The sequence below is a fragment of the Eriocheir sinensis genome, chromosome 40, assembly GCF_024679095.1.
Source record: "Eriocheir sinensis breed Jianghai 21 chromosome 40, ASM2467909v1, whole genome shotgun sequence".
Lineage (NCBI taxonomy): Eukaryota > Metazoa > Arthropoda > Malacostraca > Decapoda > Varunidae > Eriocheir > Eriocheir sinensis.
Genome location: NC_066548.1, coordinates 10340678 through 10365253, shown reverse-complemented (window position 1 = coordinate 10365253; position 24576 = coordinate 10340678). Strand labels below are relative to the sequence as shown.

The following is a 24576-nucleotide window of genomic DNA, read 5'->3' as shown; positions in this document are numbered from 1 at the left end:
AGGTTGGTCAGCAGGAAGTGACCGAAGTGGTTGGTCGCCATGGTCAGCTCGAGGTCATCTGCCGTCACTCGCCTTTTCTTCGGGCCGAGAATGCCTGCGTTGTTGATCTGTGGAAAGATAGACCCAGACTGACGAAGACGAAGCAGATGTAACACATAACAATGAAATAAACAGAACACTAAGAACAAGTTTCACAGAGCCGGAGCACAAGTGCCAAGGCAGGTGACAATGCACACCCCTCATCTTGTGATCTCGCTCTCCTGCCTCTTCCTTATCACTCTCCCTTGATATTCGAGTCATTTTCCCCAAAACCTCCTCCCACCATCGGCACCACGCCGCACTCACAAGCACGTGGATGGCCTTCTCGGCGTCCAGCACCTCCTTGGCGAAGGCCCTGACTGACTCGAGGACGGAGGTGTCAAGGTGTCGCACCACTAGCTCCCCGACATCACCCACGTCGGCCCGCAGTTCACCTGTGGCGAACGCGTGTGTGTTAGTACCTGTGTTACTGATGACACCTGGTGACCTTGATCTAACCGTGACGCAGTATACTTGAGACGAATACGCTTGTGTTAATGATTGCCTGTGATATTGGTGACATGATGACCTTGACCTTCCCCTCTTCGTGGCGTAGCTCACTTGTGGCGAGGTCTTTAGTGTTAAGTGTCCCGTAATGATGATAACCCTTGTTGCCTTTCGTCTGATATCGACAATCCTGGTGACCTTCAAATGACACATACACCTAGTGACATTGACCTGATAGACATCCACGTCATGTGTGCTCCTCACAACACGCACGCCACTGATTTCTGAGTTACTCCTGGTCATTTAGAGCAGGACACACATGCCAATGATATATCATTCACTCGCCGTTAGTAGACGTGCATTGATACGTCGCTCCTCTTCTCCTCTCCGTCCATTTCATTCAACACTCACCAGCCACCCTGGCGGCCTTCTCCAGGTTCCTGCAGGCCATGATGACGCGGGCACCGCGCCGCAGCAGGTCACGAGCCGTCTCCTTCCCGATGCCTGAAGGGAGGCAAACACAGAGCGTTTTTATGTGTCTGGTGTGTTTGTACACACACACACACACACACATACACACACATACACACACACACACACCTGCCGTGGCTCCGGTAACAATGACCGTCTTGCCCGCCATGGACCTGGTGCTGCTGCAGTTGCCTGAGGTGACTGTCATGTACACCTTCAGGCTCATCAGCACCACCACCAAGGCCACCACCACCTCCATGAACATGTTGGCCGCTTGTGCACCTGTAGCAATAAGGAGTAGTTTTAAAGTAGGTAAAAAGGTAAAGGTAAAGTTGTGAACATACACTATTACTGCGCGTGACGGCGTGCTATTGTCCCTTGAGCCTGTTGTGGATGAAAACCCCTTAAGACGGGACCCAGGCCGAGTATTTTTAGCCTCTGTTTATGACAGTTGGGTCCGCGAGAGACGCTGGGTAACAGTAGGCCTTGAGAACCTGTCTTTCAAGGAGCAGTCGTAGCTTACATAAGTGTGCGTACCTTTGCATTTTTTAGTGCCCTGTTTTGTGAGAGGTGTTGCACCCTGTGCCATAAATTCGGCTGTTGTTTGGTCTATGGGGCTTCATGAAAGAGGCAGAAATCGTTGGTGAGATTTCTACTTTCTCACTATTGTCTGGAAAATCAAGGGATAACAGCACCAGCAGCAGCAGCAACAGCAGCAGTAGTAGTAGTAAAAGTAGTAGTAGTAGTAGAAGAAGGAGTAGTGGTAGTAGTAATAGTAGTAGTATACGACTTGAACTGATTCAAGAGGAGAGTGTCAAGACACCTGAAATTGATGTCTCTTCTGTCCTCTTGTTCTTTTTTCTTTTCTTCGGAACAGAGTCTACCGTTGTTATTTTTTGGTTTTGTTGTTTCTATTTAATGCCGTTAAGATACCTTCCTGCCTTAAAAAAAATAAGTTGTAGTAGTAATAGTAGTAGCAGTGATGGTGGCACTAGGTGGTGTAGTATTGTAGTTTTTTTTTTTGCTAACGTTAGATTAAAGGCGTACAGCGCAATGACTGGGCAAACACACAAGCAGGAACTGCGGGCGTGGAGTAGCGGCGGGCATGCCCAGCACTCAGGAAGGGGGGGAGGGGACGCGGGATAAAAGGGTCGTGGGCGAGGCGATGATATATTTACACGAAAATCTTGTGTGCTAGGAAAGAAGAGTGATCATCAGCATGACCAACAATAGTAACGTACTATCTCTGATAACGACAATATTGTTCAAGGACGGAGTTATCAGTGTCCAGCTAAAGAGATACATGCTGCTCATGAGATGAACCTCCTAGTGAAGGTCATGTGCAGTGGACTTCCCTTTTTTTAGTCACTTTCTTCTAAGCAGTATGCTTTGATGGTATAAAGTGGCCGTCACGTCTAGACGTACCAGCCTCAGAAGATGCTCTGTGCCAGGAGGCGCCGAGATGGAGGGATGGGTGAAACAAGTCACATCACAAATTTACTTCACAAAACCTTGAACACCGGGGTCACATGGCAAGCATGCGGGACAGAACTAGGCCATAGACCTTCTTCAAACCCTTTTGCGAGGCACACAGAAGCACAACGATTGGGGGACGAAAGTTGAAGGTCGCGAGGATGTTAGGCGAAGGTTCATTACCGTAACTTAACTATCAGTCCTTTGATGTTTTCTCTAATAACAAAAAGCGACCGTCATTTTTATTCGTCGTCTCTGATCCCGGTACAATTTAGAAGGGATCATGACGTGCATCCATGCTCCTCCTAAACCTCTAATAAGTTCTCTCTTGATCATGTATTTTTCAAAGTACATGATCAAGAGAGGACTTCCCGCCACTTCCCTCTTCCTTCCACTAGAGAAAGCAGGACTGACATTACTGCGTCTTTCAGATTGTGTTTATAGACGCACTGAGCAAGATAATCACTGGTTGCAGGACGTAAGATGCTCAATGAAGTGGGAACAGGAGGGGAAGGGCCGGGGCGAAGTGTGATAGAGGGAGAACAGGAGTGAGGAGTGGGTAGAGGAGGGGCAGGGCCGGGGTGAAACGTGACACAGGTAAAACAGGAGAAAATAGGGTGAGCAAGAGCACCAGGTGTTGGGTGGGAGACTCGAGCCAAAGTAAGGGGAGGGAAAAAGAAGAGGGAGACTGTGGCAAGAGAGCAGAACCAATACAGATCGAATCAAAGGTATAAGTGACGGTGTACAGGTAGTGCTTATAGGACATGTAAGAGGCCATCACAGTTTTGTATCCTTGTAAAGATATTTCAAATTCAACTTTCTTACCTGTTAAAGGAAGCAAAAAACGAGAGAGGTGGACGTACTCGCACACCTCACACGGCAGTTACGAAACCACTGGCTCCCATAATCTTGATAAGGCCATGATACACTATACTGACCTTTGGACCCCATGGCACTTATTGCTTTTTACCGTCTTGGTTGTCCTAAAGAGTCACGACCTACCGCAAGATTTGTATATTCAGTGCTCTTTAGAAGTAGATGCACACAGCGATGATGCATAAACATGATATCACAGCTCTTAAGATATATCGTGTATAATTATTTTTTTTCACTCCAGTCAAGGTTTCTTACGGATGAAATAACATTGTCTTATCACTTGCCACGACTGCCTCACTCCTGGGTTTTATCACTGATGGGCGAGATACGGGGCAATGCAATGTCCAGCTCATGGCGTCTCTGTTGCGGGGAGCGCTTGTGGGCCCTGCAAGGCATAGGTCCCTGGGTACACCGACGCGGAAACTGTTTGTGAAGGCGGTGGCAAAGTGAGGCTTGTTGCTGGCAGACACTGTGTGTGCTTGAGGACTTGAACACACACACACACACACACACACACACACACACACGTGGGGAGGCGGTGGCTGAGTGGTTAGCGCACGGGTCCCGCATTCACCGCGTTCTGGACGACGCGGGTTCGAATCCGACACTACCACCTGGGATTTTTCTGTCGCCGCCGAGTGGCCCAAAAATGCTGTCCTGAAGACCACCTATCAACCCGGATTCTAGAAGAACCGTTCAAGTCATTCAAGAATGACTTCCGGGAGGCAGTATGAGCCAAGAATACATGACGCCACTATAAACACTTGCCTGCGCCACGACCCACGACGGGCTTGGGCCGACCACCAGGCGCTTGAAGAAAGCCTACCGGTGCTACAGGCTATCACGTAAAAAAATGATAAAATAAATAAAACCTCGGATAATAAAGCCACCGGGACATTATGAGTAGGTTGTATCAAGGTTGCAGCAGATTTTGAGTAGTACCTCTGGGTGTCGACTGGGAGGCTGGTTGCGATATATACAAACATAGCTCATATTTAATTTAATCGATTTAAGAATCTGACTATGAAATGATGTGGAAAACGTGTGTATCTCACCTCAGGAATATCAGAGAAATTAATGGAAATGCCCACAATGTAATAATTTATGTAACCTGTGATGTATTTTTTGATCAATGGGAGCGAATGCCTGAAGCGTTTGTGACGTTGATGGCGTGTGTGACGAGGATTAATGAACATCCCTGAATGGCAAGATGAATAGTGACGGTGTGCGGTGTGGGCGGACAGTTAACGATCGACGTATTGCTCTTGCATTTATCTAAGAAGAAGCACTTAATAACTCATAATAACAGGGTAAATTTAAGTCTGGTGCAGCTTTGTATTTTTTTGTTTTTATAGACTTCTTGTCTGGAAAAACTGACGAGTACAACAGTAAGTGTTTGGCGCCCGGTGAAGGTGCTCGTTTTTTTTTTAAATTCCATGAAATAGTTCTCTTGCTTTGTTAGTTTTGTCCTGAAGTGAATCAGTGCATTCCGCCATTGTTATTTGGACTTACTACTGACAATGTACGTGTATCGCCCTTGCAGAGCGCCGCATAGGTGGTGCGGCGAGCGGGAACCTTCCCTCCCAGGGCTCAGCGGCGAGGCAGCGGCGGCGGGTGAGTGTTGCCTTGAGCTACAGTCACACTGACTTTACGACCTGCTAACGACCACCCGCGACCCCCCCAAAATACTGCGATTCACACCCACCGCTCCCCGACCACATAGGTGGCAAAGTAGTCGTGCGACCGAACGGCTACCGGTGGTCGTTTGGTGTCCGTCCAGTGTTCGTCCAGTGGGTGGCCGGACGGCGACCATGGTGAGATTCACACCTGGAGTCAGGCCAAGACGCCCCCCATACGCCGACCGGTGACCGACAGGCAAGGACCAGTACGCGTCCTGTCGCAATGAGGACAGCGACCTCCCTTAACGACCTGCTGCTGACGTGTTACAGTAATTTTATCATCCACTTATATTACACATTTCTCATTATTATTTCTGTAAATAATTTGTGAAAAAATAGTTACTTATAAAGGTAATGAAGGTATTGTGCATGTGCTTCACTGCAGTAAAAGACGGATATTTGTGAATGCTCCAAGCAATCTTGGTTTAACCTGTTATTAGTATGTATGTTACATTATATTCGTTCTAATGCATTTTCATCACCCTGGGCAGAGCAGAAGATTAAATAAAAAATTCTTTTTGAAATTTATAAAAGCCAATAGCTCCACAGCTGTGCACATCATGTCCTGCAGTGATTTATTTGAATTAGGCAGAGGTGACCCATACACATTTGCCCGTGTGGAGCACAATCAGCCACTTCTGAACAATACGGACTTAGCTCGGAATCAATAATAGTGACAAAATATGTAGTAGAATAAATGGACAACAAATCTGTGCGGTGCTCGAAGCTAAAAGAAGGAATAGGTCACGTCCCGTCGCGGCCCTGAGTGAGGCCACCTCGGGACGCTGGGAGGCCCAGGGAAGGGGGATGGAGAGGGACGGCTATTGGGCCTTGCCACTATCACACGCTGGCCAGCAAACATTGTCACATACGAACTGCCTCACCGCATATCTCGGGATGACACTTTGTTGAACAACAGGGCTGAAGCGGGTCAAGGGAGGCTGTCATTATGCCTCGTGAAGGTGGACAGTATGAGGACGCCGAGACTGAACAGGCAAGAGAGCTAGGCGCCTGGCGGAACCGTGGGAAGCGTGTAGCGAGTGCAGGGGGGTTGAGCGGAGGTGAATTAGCATTCATCAGTGTTTTGTTTTCTTGCTGTTGGGGTGAGGGTGAGGCACGAAGAAGTGGGCTGCGGTGAACCGGCGGGGTCGCGGACATCAGCATTTAGCAGTGTGTCTCGTGCTGCTGCAGCCCGACAGCCTTCACGCTGGCCTCCCACAGGGCGGCGGCCAGGTCTTTGCGGTCCACCAACTTGTGGGCGGGTTTTTCCTGCAGATGTAAAACAGGAAGCACATGGCGACTTGATTGTTCCAGTGGTACGTTGTATTATACATTGATTATAACATCATTGACATCCGCGCATATAGGCAAGAGGAGTGTGTCTGGGTCACTTTACCTTGCAGTTATCGAAGTAGCGGCCCGTCACGCCCTCGAGCTCCTCCGACACAGCCAGGTGGATGTTGGTCTGGGCTCCGGTGGCCGCGTCCTGGATAGATAGATAGATAGATAGAGGGAGAGATATTTGTGGGTTGAGGTCGTGGTTGTACATTTCTTTCGTGAAAGGAATAAGTGTCAGCCAAAAGTGCAACGCGAAGTGGCCGCTGCTTTGTAATCGAAACAAGAAACTGACATTGAACAGTAATGAAAGTGGATACGAAATTTCCACTTCGGGTCGGAAATTATTGTTTGTAAATCATTCATACATTATTCCTTGCACAAACGCACGCATGACTTCAAATTTTGTTGATCTAGATTAAATTATATAGAAGATAATATACATAGATCCAGTCTTTTAGACTTTAGAGGGTGGTAAGGCGAGCGAGGGACGCGATGGGAAGGGTGGGTCAGGGTCAAAGAATGGGTCTTACGATGGCTACATACATACAGTCCTCGTCATCCTCCCACCATGCTGCCGTCGTGAGGCTTTGAGAGCATTGTACTTGTGTTTCATGTCGCAGACCTGACTACATAACACATTAGTAATTTCTTAACACATACCCTACCCAGAACCAAATAACCAAACAACAACGCACACCTTAAACCATAATCTAATAACTAATATAAAAGTAATCAAGAAAGGGCTTTTAGTGTGTTCCTTACCTTCGCGGCGAAAGTCCTGCAGAAGTAAATGCTGAGTGCGAATAAGCTGTAACCGGAGGGCACAATGTCTGTCGTCACGAAGCCTGGATTGAGGCTGTTGACTGTCACGCCTGGCGAGGAGAACGAGACCACGAGGGTTAGGCGACAGGAACCTCAGTAAGAACACAGGGCACACACGAACAAGGAAGGAAGAGCAGATACAGTTACTATGAGAAGCAATGGAGCAGTAACTGAAATGTGCCCAGGACCTCTCCTTGCACCCAAAAGACTTACACACCAATGCCAGAATGCACTACACGACTACCAGTGCGCGAAATGGGTTTGAGCATTGAAAATCTATTTAAAAACAGACGTCTGATCATCTCACCCGTGCCAGCCATTCTGTCCGCTAGTTCACGGGTGAAGATAACATTGCACAGCTTGCTGACGGAGTAGGCGTGCATCATCGAGTACTTGATATTCATCGCCAGATCATTCAAATCCTTCTCGGCAGGCCAGAAGTGGCCCGAGGAGGATACGTTGACGATACGACTCGGCGCCGACTCCTTCAGGCGACCTTTGGAATGGCAAAATAGGGTTCATTGACCTTTGATACGATAGTCTTTCATCTTGGGTTTAAACTTTAACTCTGACAACACACTTGGGGTAAATATGTTGTGGGTGTCGGTATTTATTTTACTATTTACCTCTTTTCAAACCTTTGTATCTATCTTTGTCCTCAAAAGCATTATTATTGCCATTATCATCATTATCATCATTGTCATTGATTCACTATAATTATTTTTTCTATTACTATAAATACCATTAATATTATTATTATTATTATTATCATTATTATTATTAATAGTATTAGTAGTGATAGCAGCATTGGCTGTGGCGCCACCACCACCACCAGACGACTTGTCTTACCTAGCAGCAGGTTGGTCAGTAGGAAGTGACCGAAGTGGTTGGTCGCCATAGTCAGCTCGAGGCCTTCCGCCGTCACCTGTCTTTTGTCTGGGCCCAGGATGCCAGCGTTGTTGATCTATGGATAGGAAGACAAATAGCAGAAGGCACACTGGAAAGATTGTGTATAGCTTGACACTCACAAACAGACGAGAACCCAGACAAGTAGAGGCACACCCACCCGCCCTCCCCACCACCCTCCAGGCTTTCCCCGTTCCCCTGCCGCCCCCCGCTCCCTCGCCGCCTCCACCCCGTCACCCACCAGCACGTGGATTGCCTTCTCGGTGTCCAGCACCTCCTTGGCGAAGGTCCTGACGGAGGCGAGGACGGAGGTGTCGAGGTGTCGCACCACCACCTCCCCGACGCTGCCCACGTCAGCCCTCAGCTCACCTGTTGCAAACACCTGTGTTAGTACCTGTTACTGATGACGTCCTGTGACCCTTGGCTGAAGGGCACATAGTGATTTTAACCTGACGGACACTAATGACCTTGACCTATTGAACATCCCTGTATATGTACCTCCCTCTCCCCGCGACACTCACCGGCCACCCTGGCGCCCTTCTCCATGTTCCTGCAGGCGATGATGATGCGGGCACCGCGCCGCAGCAGGTCACGAGCCGTCTCCTTCCCGATGCCTGAAGGGAGGCGAAAACTGAGTGCTTGTGTGTCTGTGTGTACTGGTGTACGGAACACACACACACACACACACACACACTGTGACACACACACACACACACACACCTGCCGTGGCGCCAGTAATAATGACCGTCTTGCCCTCCATGGACCTGGTGCTGGTGCAGCGGCCAGCCTTTACTGTTGTGTACACCTTCACGCTAAGCACCACCACCAGCACCGCCACCACCACCTCCAGCAGCATGCTGCCCGCTGACGCACCTGTAGGGGTCAGGAGTAGTATTAAAGTACTAAAAGTAATAGCATTAGTATTGTTGTTGCTATTATTATTATTAGTATTGTTGTTATTATTATTATTATTATTATTATTATTATTATTATTATTATCAGTATTATTATTATTATTATTAGTAGTAGTAGTAGTAGTAGCAGTAGGAGGAGGAGGAGGCGACATAATCATGTTTGTGGTTGTTTTTGTTGTTGATGCTGCCGCTGTCTCGTCGTTCAGGAAACACGTGCAAACCGAGTGTTGCGGCAGCCACACAAGCAAGAGTCACTGGCGAGTTTAGCGAGGCGGGGCAGAAAGTGAAGTTGATTAATCACGTCTGGAGGAAGGATGTGGGAAGGAGTGAGTGTAGGCGAGACATTAACATCAGTAACCCAACGAGAGTCTTGTGCTGCGGGAGGGAGGAGCCGTCACCCCGAGGCCATCAACAGCATCAGCAGGGAAGAGTTGCTGATAAGGATGGCAAGGGTTCAATATTAAGAAGTTATCGGCGTTCAGATAAAGAGAAGCGATGGACAAATATGGCTAACTTCCTCTATGAATCAGATACACAGCCGAGGCGGTGGCTGAGTGGTCAGTGTGGTGTTCTGGAGGACCCGGGTTGAAGTCCCGTCGCTGCTACACGCTGGCAATGTTCAGTCACCGTCGACTTGCCTAAGACTACCCACATGTCTTGATGACTACCTAATAACCCTGACTTTAGCGAAACTCTCTAAAGATAATCAAGTGGAGCCCCGGGGGCAGCACGATCCAGGCAAGATGGCGGCACTATGAAACACTTGCCAGTGTCACTAACAGGCTGAGGCCGATCATCAGTCACACCTGTTAAAGTCTATCAGCGCCATAGGCTGAACGTAAAAATGTGAAAGACACGCACGGAAGGTTAGCCCCCAGAATAAATGAGACACGGAGTGAGGTTTATGCGATACAGACACACACTTTCTCACCGGTTGGGAGAGACGAGAAGAGGAGCGGGGCTACACCTTCCTCTGCAGGCAGGAATGCACTGGGCCCGCGGCGCTGATAACACCAAGATATACACAACAACTGGGCTTGGGGGCACCAGGTACTATCAAAACTCTCCCTAATGTTTTACTATACGTCATAAACAAGTGGTATATAGTTGGGCACACAATCAATTTAGTAGTGGAAACATATAACATTAATATATAGAAGAGCAGTATTTCTAATTTATAATAGTTATTTGGTACCTATTTTCAGTAGATACATATTTTTATCGTGGTCATGATTCCTCAAGGTCGGCGTGACAGCATTGCCCTATCACCACTGAAGGCCGACTCGGTCAAGAGTCCAAGAGTCTTCTTGGTAAGAGAAAAAATCACTGGTGTGAAGCGAGCCTGTACAACGGAATGCTGCAGGTACAAATGTGTTGCTCTGCTCCACAGTGCGTTGTAGCAACAAATGTGTTGCTATGTACCACGGTGTTTTGTGGGTGCAAATGTCTTCCTTTGTACTACGGTGTGTTGCAGGTACACATGCGTTGCCTGCACCAGTGTGTGTTGCAGGTGCAAGTGACAAAACAACCGCTTGTGACCCTCCGTCTCCAGGGCCCCTTAGATGAAATGCTGGAAATGTGTTGTCCTTCATACTTAACATTTAATGAAAGGAAGTGACTGAGCATGATATACACCAGGGTTGTTTTGATTTAAATCAAATGTTTTAAATCAAGTGATTTAAATCGATTTATATCTGAGTAAAAAAGTCATGATTTAAATCAAAATTAAATATACTGTATTTTAAATGATTTAAGTGTTACATCAAGAGTAAAATATCTAATGGTTTAAATTATATATATATATATATATATATATATATATATATATATATATATATATATATATATATATATATATATATATATATATATATATATATATATATATATATATATATATATATATATATATATATATATATATATATATATATATATATATATATATATATATATATATATATATATATATATATATATATATATATATATATATATATATATATATATATATATATATATATATATATATATATATATATATATATATATATATATATATATATATATATATATATATATATATATATATATATATATATATATATATATATATATATATATATATATATATATATATATATATATATATATATATATATATATATATATATATATATATATATATGTGTGTGTGTGTGTGTGTGTGTGTGTGTGTCTCTGGAATGGAGACATACATTCCACGTACTTTCTCTACTCCTCATGCTAAAAAGCCTTGGTTTAATCATGCTTGTTCTCGTGCTATTAAAGATAGAGAGGCAGCTCACAAAAGGTTCCAGAGCCTTCGAACTCCCACTAACTTTGATCTATACATTTCAGCACGGAATCGTGCCAAATTTATTCTCCGACTTACCAAAACTTCTTTTATAAATAGAAAATGTCAACACCTTGCTTCTTCTAATTCTTCCCGTGACTTCTGGCATCTAGCCAAAAATATCTCCTCCAATTTCACTTCTTCCTCTTTCCCTCCTCTCCTTAACCCTGACGGCAGCACTGCCGTCTCATCTGTCTCTAAGGCTGAACTCTTCGCTCAAACTTTCTGTAAGAACTCCACCTTGGACGATTCTGGGCATATTCCTCCTACTCATCTCCCCTCTGACTCCTTTATGCCTGTTATTAAGATTCTTCCTAATGATGTTTTCTTTGCCCTCTCTGGCCTCAACTCTCAGAAGGCTTATGGACCTGATGGAGTGCCTCGTTTTGTCCTTAAAAACTGTGCTTCTGTCCTGACACCCTGCCTGGTCAAACTCTTTCGTATCTGCCTATCAACATCTATCTTTCCTTCCTGCTGGAAGTATGCCTTTGTACAGCCTGTGCCTAAGAAGGGTGACCGCTCCAATCCCTCAAACTACCGCCCAATAGCTTTACTTTCATGTCTATCTAAAGCTTATGAATCATTCCTGAACCGGACGTTTTAAAAGCACCTTTCCACTTCTAATCTTCTATCTGATCGCCAGTATGGATTCCGCAAGGGGTGTTCTACTGGCGATCTTCTTGCTCTCTTAACTGACTCTTGGTCATCCTCTCTTAGCAGTTTCGGTGAAACTTTCTCTGTTGCGCTAGACATATCGAAAGCCTTCGATAGAGTCTGGCACCAGTCTTTGCTTTCTAAACTGCCCTCTTTCGGATTCTATCCCTCTCTCTGTTCCTTTATCTCCAGTTTCCTTTCCGGCCGTTCTATCTCTGCGGTGGTAGACGGTCACTGCTCTTCCCCTAAACCTATCAACAGTGGCGTTCCACAGGGCTCTGTCCCATCACCCACTCTCTTCCTGTTATTCATCAATGATCTTCTTTCCATAACAAACTGTCCTGTCCACTCGTACGCCGACGACTCCACTCTGCATTATTCAACTTCTTTCAATAGAAGACCATCACAACAGGAAGTACACGACTCCAGACTGGAGGCTGCAGAACGCTTAACCTCAGACCTTGCTATCATTTCCGATTGGGGCAGAAGGAATCTTGTGTCCCTCAATGCCTCAAAAACTCAATTTCTCCACCTATCAACTCGACACAATCTTGCAAACACCTATCCCCTATTCTTCGACAACACTCAGCTGTCACCTTCTTCAACACTAAACATCCTCGGTCTATCCTTAACTCAAAATCTTAACTGGAAATTTCATATCTCTTCTCTTGTTAAATCAGCTTCCTCGAGGTTGGGCGTTCTGTATCGTCTTCGCCAGTTCTTCTCCCCCGCGCAGTTGCTATCCATATACAGGGGCCTTGTCCGCCCTCGTATGGAGTATGCATCTCACGTGTGGGGGGGCTCCACCCACACAGCTCTTCTGGACAGAGTGGAGGCTAAGGCTCTTCGTCTCATCAGCTCTCCTCCTCCTACCGATGTTGCCTCTCTTTCTATCTTATATCGATATTTCCACGCTGACTGCTCTTCTGAACTTGCTAACTGCATGCCTCCCCCCCTCCCGCGGCCCCGCTGCACACGACTTTCTACTCACGCTCATCCCTATACTGTCCAAACCCCTTATGCAAGAGTTAACCAGCATCTTCACTCTTTCATCCCTCACGCTGGTAAACTCTGGAACAATCTTCCTTCATCTGTATTTCCTCCTGCCTACGACTTGAACTCTTCCAAGAGGAGGGTATCAGGACACCTCTCCTCCCGAATCTGACCTTGCTTTTGGCCACCTCTTCCGATTCTTTTATGGGAGCAGCGATTAGCGGGCTTTTTTAATTAGTTTTTTTTTGTGCCCTTGAGCTGCCTCCTTTGTTGTAAAAAAAAAAAAAATATATATATATATATATATATATATATATATATATATATATATATATATATATATATATATATATATATATATATATATATATATATATATATATATAAGGAAGAAGGAACAACATGTGAAGCAGTTGTACAGAAATTGTTTCAAGTCTATTTGTCCTGTACTGATCCTGTACTGGTCCTGTGGCAAATCAGGCACCATTGAATCTTAGCATCTCTTACAAGAAAAATATTCATAATTAAAAAAAAAAAAAAAACAATAGTCCTACTTATGTTTTTTATGTGAGAAACTCATCTTGGGTAATGTGTATTAAACTATGGTTTCATTTAACATTGGCCAAGTGTAATACAAGAAAATGGCCTCATAAGACTGAAAAAAATAATCGTTGGAAACAAAAAAGGATTACTGCAAAAAAAAAAAAATCTCATTTAAACAAAAAAAAAATCTATATAAATAAAAAAAAGACGATTTAAATCAAATAAATCGATTTTTTTTAAATCATGATTTTTTTTTCCAACCCTGACACACACACACACACACACACACACAGGAATAGAAAGCCACCGGGGCATTGAGTGGGTTGTGTCAAGGTTGCTGATTTTGAGTAGTGCTTCTGGACGTCGTCTGGAAGGTTGGTTGCGATATACATATATAGTTCAGATTTAATTTAATCGATTTAAGTATCTGACTATGAAATAATGTGGAAAAACGTGGGTATTATCTCACCTCGGGAGTATCAGAGAAATTAATGGAAATGCCCACAATATAAAATTTATGTAACCTGGGATTTATATTTTGATCAATGAGAGCGAATGCATGAAGCGTTTGTAACGATGAGTTGGAGTTACCATTAGTTTAACGATTAGCAAAATAATTGCTGCTCCGAAAAAAGAACAAAAAGAAAACTAGTTAGCGACAGATAGACACAAACAGACAATTATATATTGTTTTTTGTTCATCGATTAATAAATATGATATTGGTGCTGGGGCTATCAATTAGCAATACTTGCCTTGAATAAAATAATAATACTACAGCCTTGTACAACCATGGGTTGATTTACATATCATTTAGAAATACATCCTTGAAGGTTTGAAGAAATATGAATACAATGACAAAGCTATAGTAATATTTTACAATTCCTCAGACGGAGAATAACTGGAAACACAACCAGCCACTCCTGAACAATACGAACTTAGCTTGGAATCCATAATGGTGACAAAATGTGAAGTAGAATATTTGGGCAACACATCTGTGCGGTGCTTAACGCAAATAGAAGGAACAAACCACGTCCCGTCGCGGCCCTGAGTGAGGCCACCTTGAGACGCTGGGAGGCCCAGGGAAGGGAGATGGAGGGAGAACACGAGGAAGACCATGGAGAGGGACCACGGCCTTGCCATGGTCACACGCTGGCCATTAAACAGTGTCTCACATGACCTGCGTCACCGCTAGTCTCGGGAGGACACTTTGTTGAACAACAGGTGTGTAGCGGGTCAAGGGAGGCTGTGATCATGCCTCGTGTAGGTGAACAGTATGAGGACGCCAAGACTGAACAGGTAAGGGAGGCGCCTGGCGGAACCGTGGGAAGCGTATAGCGAGTGCTGTAGTGAGTCAATGAAAGTCAAGAGGGTCGAGCGGAGGTGAGATAGCATTCATCAGTGTTTTGTCTTTCTACTGTAAGAGGTGAGTGTGAGGCACGAAGAAGGGGTCTGTGGTGAACCGGCGGGGCCGCGGATATCTGCATTTAGCAGTGTGCCTCGTGTTGCTGCAGCCCGACGGCCTTCACGCTGGCCTCCCACAGGGCGGCGGCCAGGTCCTTGCGGCTCACCAACTTGTGGGCGGGTTTCTCCTGCAAGTGTAAGACAGGAAGCACATGGCGACTTGATTGTTCCAGTGGTACGTTGTATTATACTTTGATTGTATCATTACTGACATCCGCGCATACAAGCAATAGGAGTGTGTCTGGGTCACATTACCTTGCAGTCAGAGAAGTAGCGACCGGTCACGCCCTCGAGCTCCTCCGACACTGCCAGGTGGATATTGGTCTGGGCTCCGGTATCCGTTTCCTGGATAGATAGATAGATAGAGATATATAGAGGTAGAGAGATTTGGGGGTTGAGGTCGTGCTTGTACATTTTTTTTCATGGAAGGAATAAGAATCAGCCAAAGGTGCAACGCGTAATGGCCGCTGCTTTGTAATCGAAACAAGAAACTCACATTAAGCAGGAAGAAGATACGAAATCTCCGCTTGGGCATGGATATTATGGTTTATAAATCCTGTCATTCATATCCTTTTCCTTGCACAAACGAACACGTGACTTCAAGTGATCGAAAAGATATTGTACATATATATAGTCTTTTAGAGGGTGGTAAGGAAAGCAATGGGAAGGGCGAGGCAGGGACTGAGGATGGGTCTTACGATGGCTGCATATATTCACTCCTCGCAGGCCTACCGTCATGCTACTGTCGTGCGACTTTGAGAGCATTACACATGATTTTCATGTCACTGCCCTGAATACTTAACGAATAAGTAATTTCTTGACACACACCCTACCGAAAACCAAATAACAAAATAACAAAGGGCGCCGCTAAACTATAACCTGATAACTAATATGAAAGTAATCAAGAAAGGAATGTTAGTGCGTTCCTTACCTTTGCGGCGAAGGTCCTGAGGAAGAGACTGACGAGTATGAAGAGGTTGTAACCAAAAGGCATAATGTCTGTCTTCACGAAGCCTGGGTCGAGGCTGTTGACCGTCACGCCTGGCGAGAAAAGAGATCACGAGGGTCAGGCGACATGAACCTCAATAAGAACACAGGGAACTAACGAACAATGAACGAAGAGCAGATACAGTTACTATGAGAAGCAATGGAATAGTAACTGAAATGTGCCCAGGACCTCTCCTTCCCCCCAAAAGACTTACATCTCAATGCCAGAATGCACTTCACGACTACCAGTGCGCAGAAAGGGTTTGAACATTGAAAACCTATTTGAAAACAGACGTCTGGTCGTCTCACCCGTGCCGGCCATCCTGTCCGCCAGTTCACGGGTGAAGATAACGTTGCAAAGCTTGCTGACGGAGTAGGCGTGCAACGACGTGTACTTGACATTCATCGCCAGATCTTTCAAATCCTTCTCGGCAGGCCAGTAGTGGCACGTGGAGGACACGTTGACGATACGACTCGGCGCAGACTCCTTCAGGCGACCTTCGGAAAGCCAAAAAAAGATTTATTGACCATTGATACCTTTGATACCTCTCAGCCTGGATTTAGACATCAACTCTAATAAACCACTTGTTGGGGTAAATATGTTGTGGGTGTCGGTATATATTTTAGTACTTACCTCTTGTCAAACCTCATATCTATATTTGTCCTTAAAAGCATTATTATTCTTACCATTATCGTCATTAAACTCATTGTCAATCAGGGTTGGTATTACCCCCCACCCCCCCCCCAAAAAAAAAACACCAAAAAAACGCAGCCAGCTTTTTTTTTTCCACACCGCTACACTGCACGGTATTGAAAATTACGAAAAATTACTGCAAAATTGCTCTTGAGGTGGCATAGATTATCAGGTATATTGAATTAATTGCATAGAAACAGACAACTAGAACCAATATAGCTACGTGATTTTTTTTGCTAAGGTAGACAAAAAAAAATAGGTACGATAGATAACAACACACATCAGTACACGATGCCCAACATCACTCCCATCCACACACACCTGACACATCACCACACAGCCACCGCGCTACGACACGGTTTCACCAAGCCAAATCATACTCGGATACTCCACATTACACCCAGCCATATCATACATTCACACCACATATCACACATAAATTAAGGCCATCTTACATCGTGACTATACATCGCCGCTATAGTGAATCATTTCGCACAACACTACTTCGTACACATGAAAAACTAGTGCTTTCTATTTCATCAACCTTTTCCATTAAGAATAAGTCAGGGCTCAATCTTATTCTTGCCAATGCCACGCAGTTTGCGATAATAATGTTACTGAAATCGACACAACATTCCGAAATTAATATATCAGTAAATACAGTAGCCACAAAGAGACCAACCTGCCAAAAAGCAGCAACACCAATCTCTAGTTCACGATTGTCGAGTGGTACGTGCCCGGCCACACCTCGCGCCTCTCTCCCTGTCCAATACGCGTACAGTACAAGTCAGTGGGCGGCCAGGGGTCGGTTTCATCAAAGGTCCCAAGTCCTTGGAAGTGTGCTCAAGGAGTCCCAAGCGTGCTTGGGACTCCTTGAGACCACTTCCAAGGACTTGGGACCTTTGATGAAACCGGCCCCAGGTCCCTAACCATAACGACCCGTGGGGAGCACGTACCCCCTGACAGACCCTTGACCCTTGGTGTACCCTTCTGGGGTACACGTACCCTAGGTCGAAAAACCCTGGTATAAATGAGAACACATACACAAGAAACAGCACTACTTTTCTCCTCTCTGACTCTTAACTATAATTTATACTAAATATATATTAGGGTAAATACTAACCGCACCAGGGTGCCCCGCTAAGCACAACAATTAAACAGTGTAATCCTCTCACTCACGACAAGGAGAGACTGAGGAACTGAGGAGTGCTGAGTGACCGGTAGTCAAGCCTCACCCGTTCGTTTCCTGTACAGTACAAGTTAACAATCTGTATCAACAGGACCTAGACAAGTGTCTATCCTTCAGATAACACTTCAGATCTTTTGTTTTACTGTAGACTACTTTTTAATTGCTTATTTAAATTGATTTACATATAAATACGAGGAATAAACAAAAAAATAATAAAACTCCCAAAAAAACTAACAAAAAAACGTTTTTTTTCCAAACCTGCAGTCAATAATAATTCACTATCATTATTATCACTATTACTATAATTACTATTATTATTATTAGTAGTAGCAGAAACATTAATAGTAGTAATAGTATTAGAAATAGTAGCAGCAGTGGCTGTGGCACTACGAACCCCACCACCAGACGACCCGTCTTACCCAGCAGCAGGTTGGTCAGCAGGAAGTGACCGAAGTGGTTGGTCGCCATGGTCAGCTCGAGGCCTTCCGTCGTCACCTGTCTTTTGTTTGGCCCAAGGATACCCGCGTTGTTCATCTGTGGACAGGAAGACAAATAGCAGAGGGCACACTGGAAAGATTGTGCATAGCTTGACACTCACAAACAGACGAGAACCCGGACAAGGAGAGGCTCACCCACCCGCCCTCCAGGCTTTCCCCGTTCCCCTGCCGCCCCCCGCTCCCTCGCTGCCTCCACACCGCCACCTACCAGCACGTGGATTGCCTTTTCGGTGTCTAGCACCTCCTTGGCGAAGGTCCTGACGGAGGCGAGGTTGGAGGTGTCGAGGTGTCGCACCACCACCTCCCCGACGCTGCCCACGTCGGCCCTCAGCTCACCTGTGACGAACACCTGTGTTAGTACCTGTTACTGATGACGTCTTGTGACCCTTCCCTGAAGGACACATAGTGAACTTGACCTGACAGAGACAGATGATGATCTTGACCCGTAGAACATACCTGTAAATGCTCCTCCCACTCCCGCGACACTCACCGGCCACCCTGGCTCCCTTCTCCATGTTCCTGCAGGCGATGATGACGCGGGCACCGCGCCGCAGCAGGTCACGAGCCGTCTCCTTCCCGATGCCTGAAGGGAGGCGAACACTGAGTGCTTGTGTTTCAATGTGTACTAGTGAACGGTACACACACACACACACACACACACACACCTGCCGTGGCGCCAGTAATGATGACCGTCTTGCCCGCCATGGACCTGGTGCTGGTGCAGCGGCCAGCTGTGACGATGGTGTACACCTTCACGCTAAGCACCACCACCAGCACCGCCACCACTACCTCCAGCAGCATGCTGCCCGGTGACGCACCTAAGGGGTCAGGAGTAGTGTTAGAGTAGTAAAACTAAAAGTGGTAGTGGTAGTAGTTGTCGTAGTACTAGTAGGAGAAGTAAGAGTCAAGGGGCCACGTTGTCGCCTGGATGAGGTGACGCCTCTCGTTCTCCCTGCTCAGGTCGGCCATCCTATGTCTCAGGGGCACCAGACACTGGCCCAAAAGCCACCAACATCTCCAATATGGACTATGAGGCCACAGTGGTGGAGAGTGACATTAGGGTGGGTCGGGAGTGACATGAGTAGAGGAGGAAAGGGAGATCTAGACGCAATAGATGATAAGGTGTTATGTATAGATTTAGTGCTAAGTAGTATTAGTTATATGGTTGGATGACACAGTCATTAGCGAGCACAGTTGGGGCTAATGGCCTCCAAGCTATGAAGCCCTCCATGATTATCTGTCTGGAAAATAAGTATGGGTGGAGGAATCTTTTATGTGTGTCGTAGTCGTAGTAGTAGTCGTAGTCGTAGTAGTAGTCGTAGTAGTAGTAGTAGTAGTAGTAGGAGGAGGAGGAGGAGGAGGAGGAGGCGAAATATTTACGCTTGTGGTTGTTGTTTTTGTTGTTGCTGCTACCGCTGTCTTTGTAGGTCAGGTAACACGCACACACCAAGTCCTGCGGCAGCCAAACAAGCAAGTCACTGGTGTGCATGGCGGGGCGGGGCAGAAGGGGACGTTGATTGACCACGTCTAGGGGAAAGATGTGGTTGGGAGGGAGGGAGTGTGGGCGAGGCAATAACATCATTAACCAACGAGAGTTTTGTGCGGCGGGAGGGAGGAGCCGTCACCCCTTGGCCATAAACAGCAGCAGCAGGGAGGTGTTGCTTATAAGGATGGCGAGGTTTCATTGTCAAAGTTATCGGCGTTCAGATAAAGAGAGGCATTGGACAAATATGGTTATCTTCCTCTATGAATCAAACACACAGCCGAGGCGGTGGCTGAGTGGTCAGTGTGGTGCTATGGTGTCCTGGAGGACCCGGGTTCAAATCCCGCCGCTGCTACACGCTGGCAATTTATAGTTACCGTCGAGTGGCCTAAGAATTCCCATATGTCTTGATGACCACCTAACAACCCTGACTTTAGCGAAACTCTCTAAATATAATTAAGAGGAGCGCCCCGCGGGGGAGGGACAGGACAATCCAGTCAAGGTAGCAGTATATAAAACACTTGCCTGCGTCACTAACAGCCTGGTGCCGATCATCAATCCCCTCTTTAAAAGTCTATCAGCGGCTTAGGCTGAGTTTATGCGATGCAGAAAGATGCACGCTTTCTTACCGATTGGGAGTGACGAAGAGAAGAGGAGCGGGCCTACACCTCCTTCGGCAGGCAATAATAATGCACTGGCCCCGCGACGCTGATAACACCTAGATATACACTGCTGCTGTGCTTGGGGGCAGCAGGTACTATTAAAAACCTCCTTAATGTTTTACTATATATCATGAACAAGTGGTATAAAGTTGGGCATACAGTCAATTCAATAGTGGAAACATATAACAATAATATAGAGAGATGAATAATACTTCTCATATCTAATAGTTTGTTTGGTACCTAGATACATATTCTTATCCTGATCAAGATTCCTCAAGGTTGGCGGGGGATAGCATTGCCTTATCGCCACTAGAGTAACCTGCTCAAGTGTCTCTCAGTGCAGTGGGAACGACTCACAGGGTTGCCTAATTTTGGTGCTAATAAGCCATACCGTGTACTTTTTGCTGACTCAAGTACTTGTGGTGCGCTTCTTGGTAAGAAAAAACGCTCCTGTGAAGCGAGCCTGAGAGAATTGCTCTGCACAATGGGGTGCTGCAGGTACAAATGTGTTGCTCTGCTCCATAGTGCGTTGTATCTATAAATGTGTTGCTATGCACCACGGTGTGTTGCGGGTACAAATGTCTTTCTTTGTACGATGGTGTGTTGTAGGTACATGTGTTTCTCTGTACTGTGGTGTGTAGCAGGTTCAAATGTGTTGCCTGCACAAAAGTGTTGCAAGTGCAAGTGATAGAACAACAGCTTGTCACCATCCGTCTCCAATGGTTCCTTATATGAAATGCTGGAAATGTGTTGTCCTTCATATTTAACATTTGATGAAAAAATGTGAATAAACATGATATAGTACGGGGATAATTAAACCTGCTGTTTGTCTGGAGGAAGGATGCGGGTGGGAGGGAGTGTCGGTGAGGCAATATCGTTCAACAAACATAGGAGTGTCTTGTGTCATGGGAGGGAGGAGCCGTCACCATCCAGGCCATCAACAGCAGCAGGGAAGTTGATGAGGATGGCGAGGGTCCAATGTCAGGAAGTTATCGACATTTAGATAAAGGGAGGCCCGTTGCAAGTCTGGTTAACTTCCTCAGCGAATTAGACACATGAGGAGGATTATGCGATACACGCTCGATAAACTAACCTCCTCAATGATAGAGAAAGAGACGCTCGTAAGATTAACAACCCCACTGCATAACACACAGCCGAGTTTGAGATACAGAAATATAGGCACGAACGATTAACTTCTTCAATATGTCAGACGTGCTTCCTTAACTGATGATTAAGTAGAGAGGCGAAGATATAGTCATGGAGATCACTGACCCCCACGACCCTCATAATAACAGGGCAGTCATAAGTCCTCCTTTTGTTATAGTGGAAGTCATACAATTGTAAACATATAACACTAATACATTGGTGAATACTATCTCATATCTCAATAATTTCTTTGATACTTAGACATATAATTCAATTCTAGTCATAATTCCTCAAGATAAAAGGGCGATAATTTAGCACTGACTCATCACGTCTCTACACTGCCTCGCTCAAGGTCAGTGCAGTGGGCAGGCCGGGGCAGGGTTGTCGATTTGGTGTTTATGAACCATATTGTGTACTTGTTGTATTAAAGTCCTGTATACCTTGTGGTGACCTGTTATGCTGGACCCAAGACTTCCCCAGCATCAGTTGCGTCACAGAAACACAGAGTCCGTTGTAGGTTCTTGTTGACGTGCTCCTGTAGCGAGAGCCTGGCGGATGGTAGCTGATTGGATTGAATCAAACACTAAAGGCGCTGCGGGTTGCCAGTTTAATGCTGCCACATGTGCTGCCAAGACTATCCCACACATTTTCCTGTCTTGTGTACAGTCGGTGTGCTTCTTGGTACGAAATGATGCCAAAGAATATATGTGGAGATGAGCGATATCGTGGCCGCCCAGAATCTAGGACGGAACGAGAGGTTGTGATTGGGGGACACTCGTTTATTGGTTGATTTAAAATGTATTAAAATTTACCAACCAAAAAGTTTTAATCACAACAGTGAGATGGAAAGCCTTAGGGCTCATTTTGTTCTCGTCTGGTACGAGTCACAGTCTGGTACCTTTTATACGATTGGTGTGGTAACCTTGGGAACGGGATGTATATACGAATGTGTCGCCCTACACCGCCGTGTGTTGAGGGTACAATGTGTTGCTCTGCACCACGGTGTGTTGTGGGTACAATGTGTTGCTCTGCACCACGGTGTGTTGTAGGTACAATGTGTCGCCCTGCACCACGGTGTGTTGTGGGTACAATGTGTCGCCCTACACCGCCGTGTGTTGAGGGTACAATGTGTTGCTCTGCACCACGGTGTGTTGTGGGTACAATGTGTTGCCCTGCACCACGGTGTGTTGTGGGTACAATGTGTCGCCCTGCACCACGGTGTGTTGTGGGTACAATGTGTCGCCCTGCACCGCCGTGTGTTGTGGGTACAATGTGTTGCCCTGCACCACGGTGTGTTGTGGGTACAATGTGTCGCCCTGCACCACGGTGTGTTGTGGGTACAATGTGTCGCCCTGCACCACGGTGTGTTGTGAGTACAATGTGTTGCTCTGCACCACGGTGTGTTGTGGGTACAATGTGTTGCCCTGCACCACGGTGTGTTGTGGGTACAATGTGTTGCCCTGCACCACGGTGTGTTGTGGGTACAATGTGTCGCCCTGCACCACGGTGTGTTGTGGGTACAATGTGTTGCCCTGCACCGCGGTGTGTTGTGGGTACAATGTGTTGCCCTGTACCGCGGTGTGTTGTGGGTACAATGTGTTGCCCTGTACCGCGGTGTGTTGTGGGTACAATGTGTTGCCCTGTACCGCGGTGTGTTGTGGGTACAATGTGTTGCCCTGTACCGCGGTGTGTTGTGGGTACAATGTGTTGCTCTGCACCGCGGTGTGTTGTGGGTACAATGTGTTGCTTTGCACCACGGTGTGTTGTGGGTACAATGTGTTGCTTTGCACCGCGGTGTGTTGTGGGTACAATGTGTTGCTCTGCACCACGGTGTGTTGTGGGTACAATGTGTTGCTCTGCACCACGGTGTGTTGTGGGTACAATGTGTTGCTCTGCACCGCGGTGTGTTGTGGGTACAATGTGTTGCTTTGCACCACGGTGTATTGTGGGTACAATGTGTTGCTTTGCACCACGGTGTGTTGTGGGTACAATGTGTTGCTTTGCACCACGGTGTGTTGTGGGTACAATGTGTTGCCCTGCACCGCGGTGTGTTGTGGGTACAATGTGTTGCCCTGCACCGCGGTGTGTTGTGGGTACAATGTGTTGCTCTGCACCGCGGTGTGTTGTGGGTACAATGTGTTGCCCTGCACCGCGGTGTGTTGTGGGTACAATGTGTTGCTCTGCACCGCGGTATGTTGTGGGTACAATGTGTTGCTTTGCACCACGGTGTGTTGTGGGTACAATGTGTTGCTCTGCACCGCGGTGTGTTGTGGGTACAATGTGTTGCTCTGCACCACGGTGTGTTGTGGGTACAATGTGTTGCTTTGCACCACGGTGTGTTGTGGGTACAATGTGTTGCTCTGCACCACGGTGTGTTGTGGGTACAATGTGTTGCTCTGCACCACGGTGTGTTGTGGGTACAATGTGTTGCTCTGCACCACGGTGTGTTGTGAGTACACTGTGTTGCCCTGCACCATGGTGTGTTGTGGGTACCATGTGTTGCCCTGTACCACGGTGTGTTGTGGGTACAATGTGTTGCCCTGCACCACGGTGTGTTGTGGGTACAATGTATTGCCTGTACCATGGTGTGTTGTGGGTACAATGTGTTGCCCTGTACCACGGTGTGTTGTGGATAACATGTGTTGCCCTGCACCACGGTGTGTTGCGGGTACCATGTGTTGCCCTGCACCACGGTGTGTTGTGGGTACAATGTGTTGCTCTGCACCACGGTGTGTTGTGGGTACCATGTATTGCCCTGCACCACGGTGTGTTGTGGGTACAATGTGTTGCTCTGCACCACGGTGTGTTGTGGGTACAATGTGTTGCTCTGCACCGCCGTGTGTTGTGGGTACAATGTGTTGCCCTGCACCACGGTGTGTTATGGGTAC

At 46.3% G+C, this 24576-nt stretch overlaps 2 protein-coding genes across 2 annotated transcripts in view; both read right to left on the bottom strand.

Moving 5' to 3' along the window:
- The window catches only part of LOC127009349 (retinol dehydrogenase 11-like), an 18424-nt gene extending 14225 nt beyond the window's left edge, over positions 1-4199 (bottom strand). Inside the window, exons 1-4 of the mRNA XM_050882320.1 lie at positions 3295-4199; positions 1126-1278; positions 937-1029; positions 1-107 (exon numbers count right to left, since the gene is read on the bottom strand). The exon at positions 1-107 is cut by the window's left edge and continues 8 nt beyond it. Coding sequence (XP_050738277.1) covers positions 55-107; positions 937-1029; positions 1126-1261 — 282 coding nt within the window. The 5' untranslated portion in view covers positions 1262-1278; positions 3295-4199 and the 3' untranslated portion in view covers positions 1-54. The remainder of the gene's footprint in view (positions 108-936; positions 1030-1125; positions 1279-3294) is intronic.
- Positions 1-24576, bottom strand: part of LOC127009427 (uncharacterized) — a 55387-nt gene that overhangs the window by 16759 nt on the left and 14052 nt on the right. Inside the window, exons 11-27 of the mRNA XM_050882522.1 lie at positions 19778-19999; positions 19063-19215; positions 18888-18980; positions 18606-18733; positions 18320-18434; positions 16327-16515; positions 15962-16071; positions 15286-15375; positions 15059-15158; positions 9936-10079; positions 8811-8963; positions 8612-8704; positions 8332-8459; positions 8034-8148; positions 7492-7680; positions 7125-7234; positions 6421-6510 (exon numbers count right to left, since the gene is read on the bottom strand). Coding sequence (XP_050738479.1) covers positions 6421-6510; positions 7125-7234; positions 7492-7680; positions 8034-8148; positions 8332-8459; positions 8612-8704; positions 8811-8963; positions 9936-10079; positions 15059-15158; positions 15286-15375; positions 15962-16071; positions 16327-16515; positions 18320-18434; positions 18606-18733; positions 18888-18980; positions 19063-19215; positions 19778-19999 — 2222 coding nt within the window. The remainder of the gene's footprint in view (positions 1-6420; positions 6511-7124; positions 7235-7491; positions 7681-8033; positions 8149-8331; positions 8460-8611; positions 8705-8810; positions 8964-9935; positions 10080-15058; positions 15159-15285; positions 15376-15961; positions 16072-16326; positions 16516-18319; positions 18435-18605; positions 18734-18887; positions 18981-19062; positions 19216-19777; positions 20000-24576) is intronic.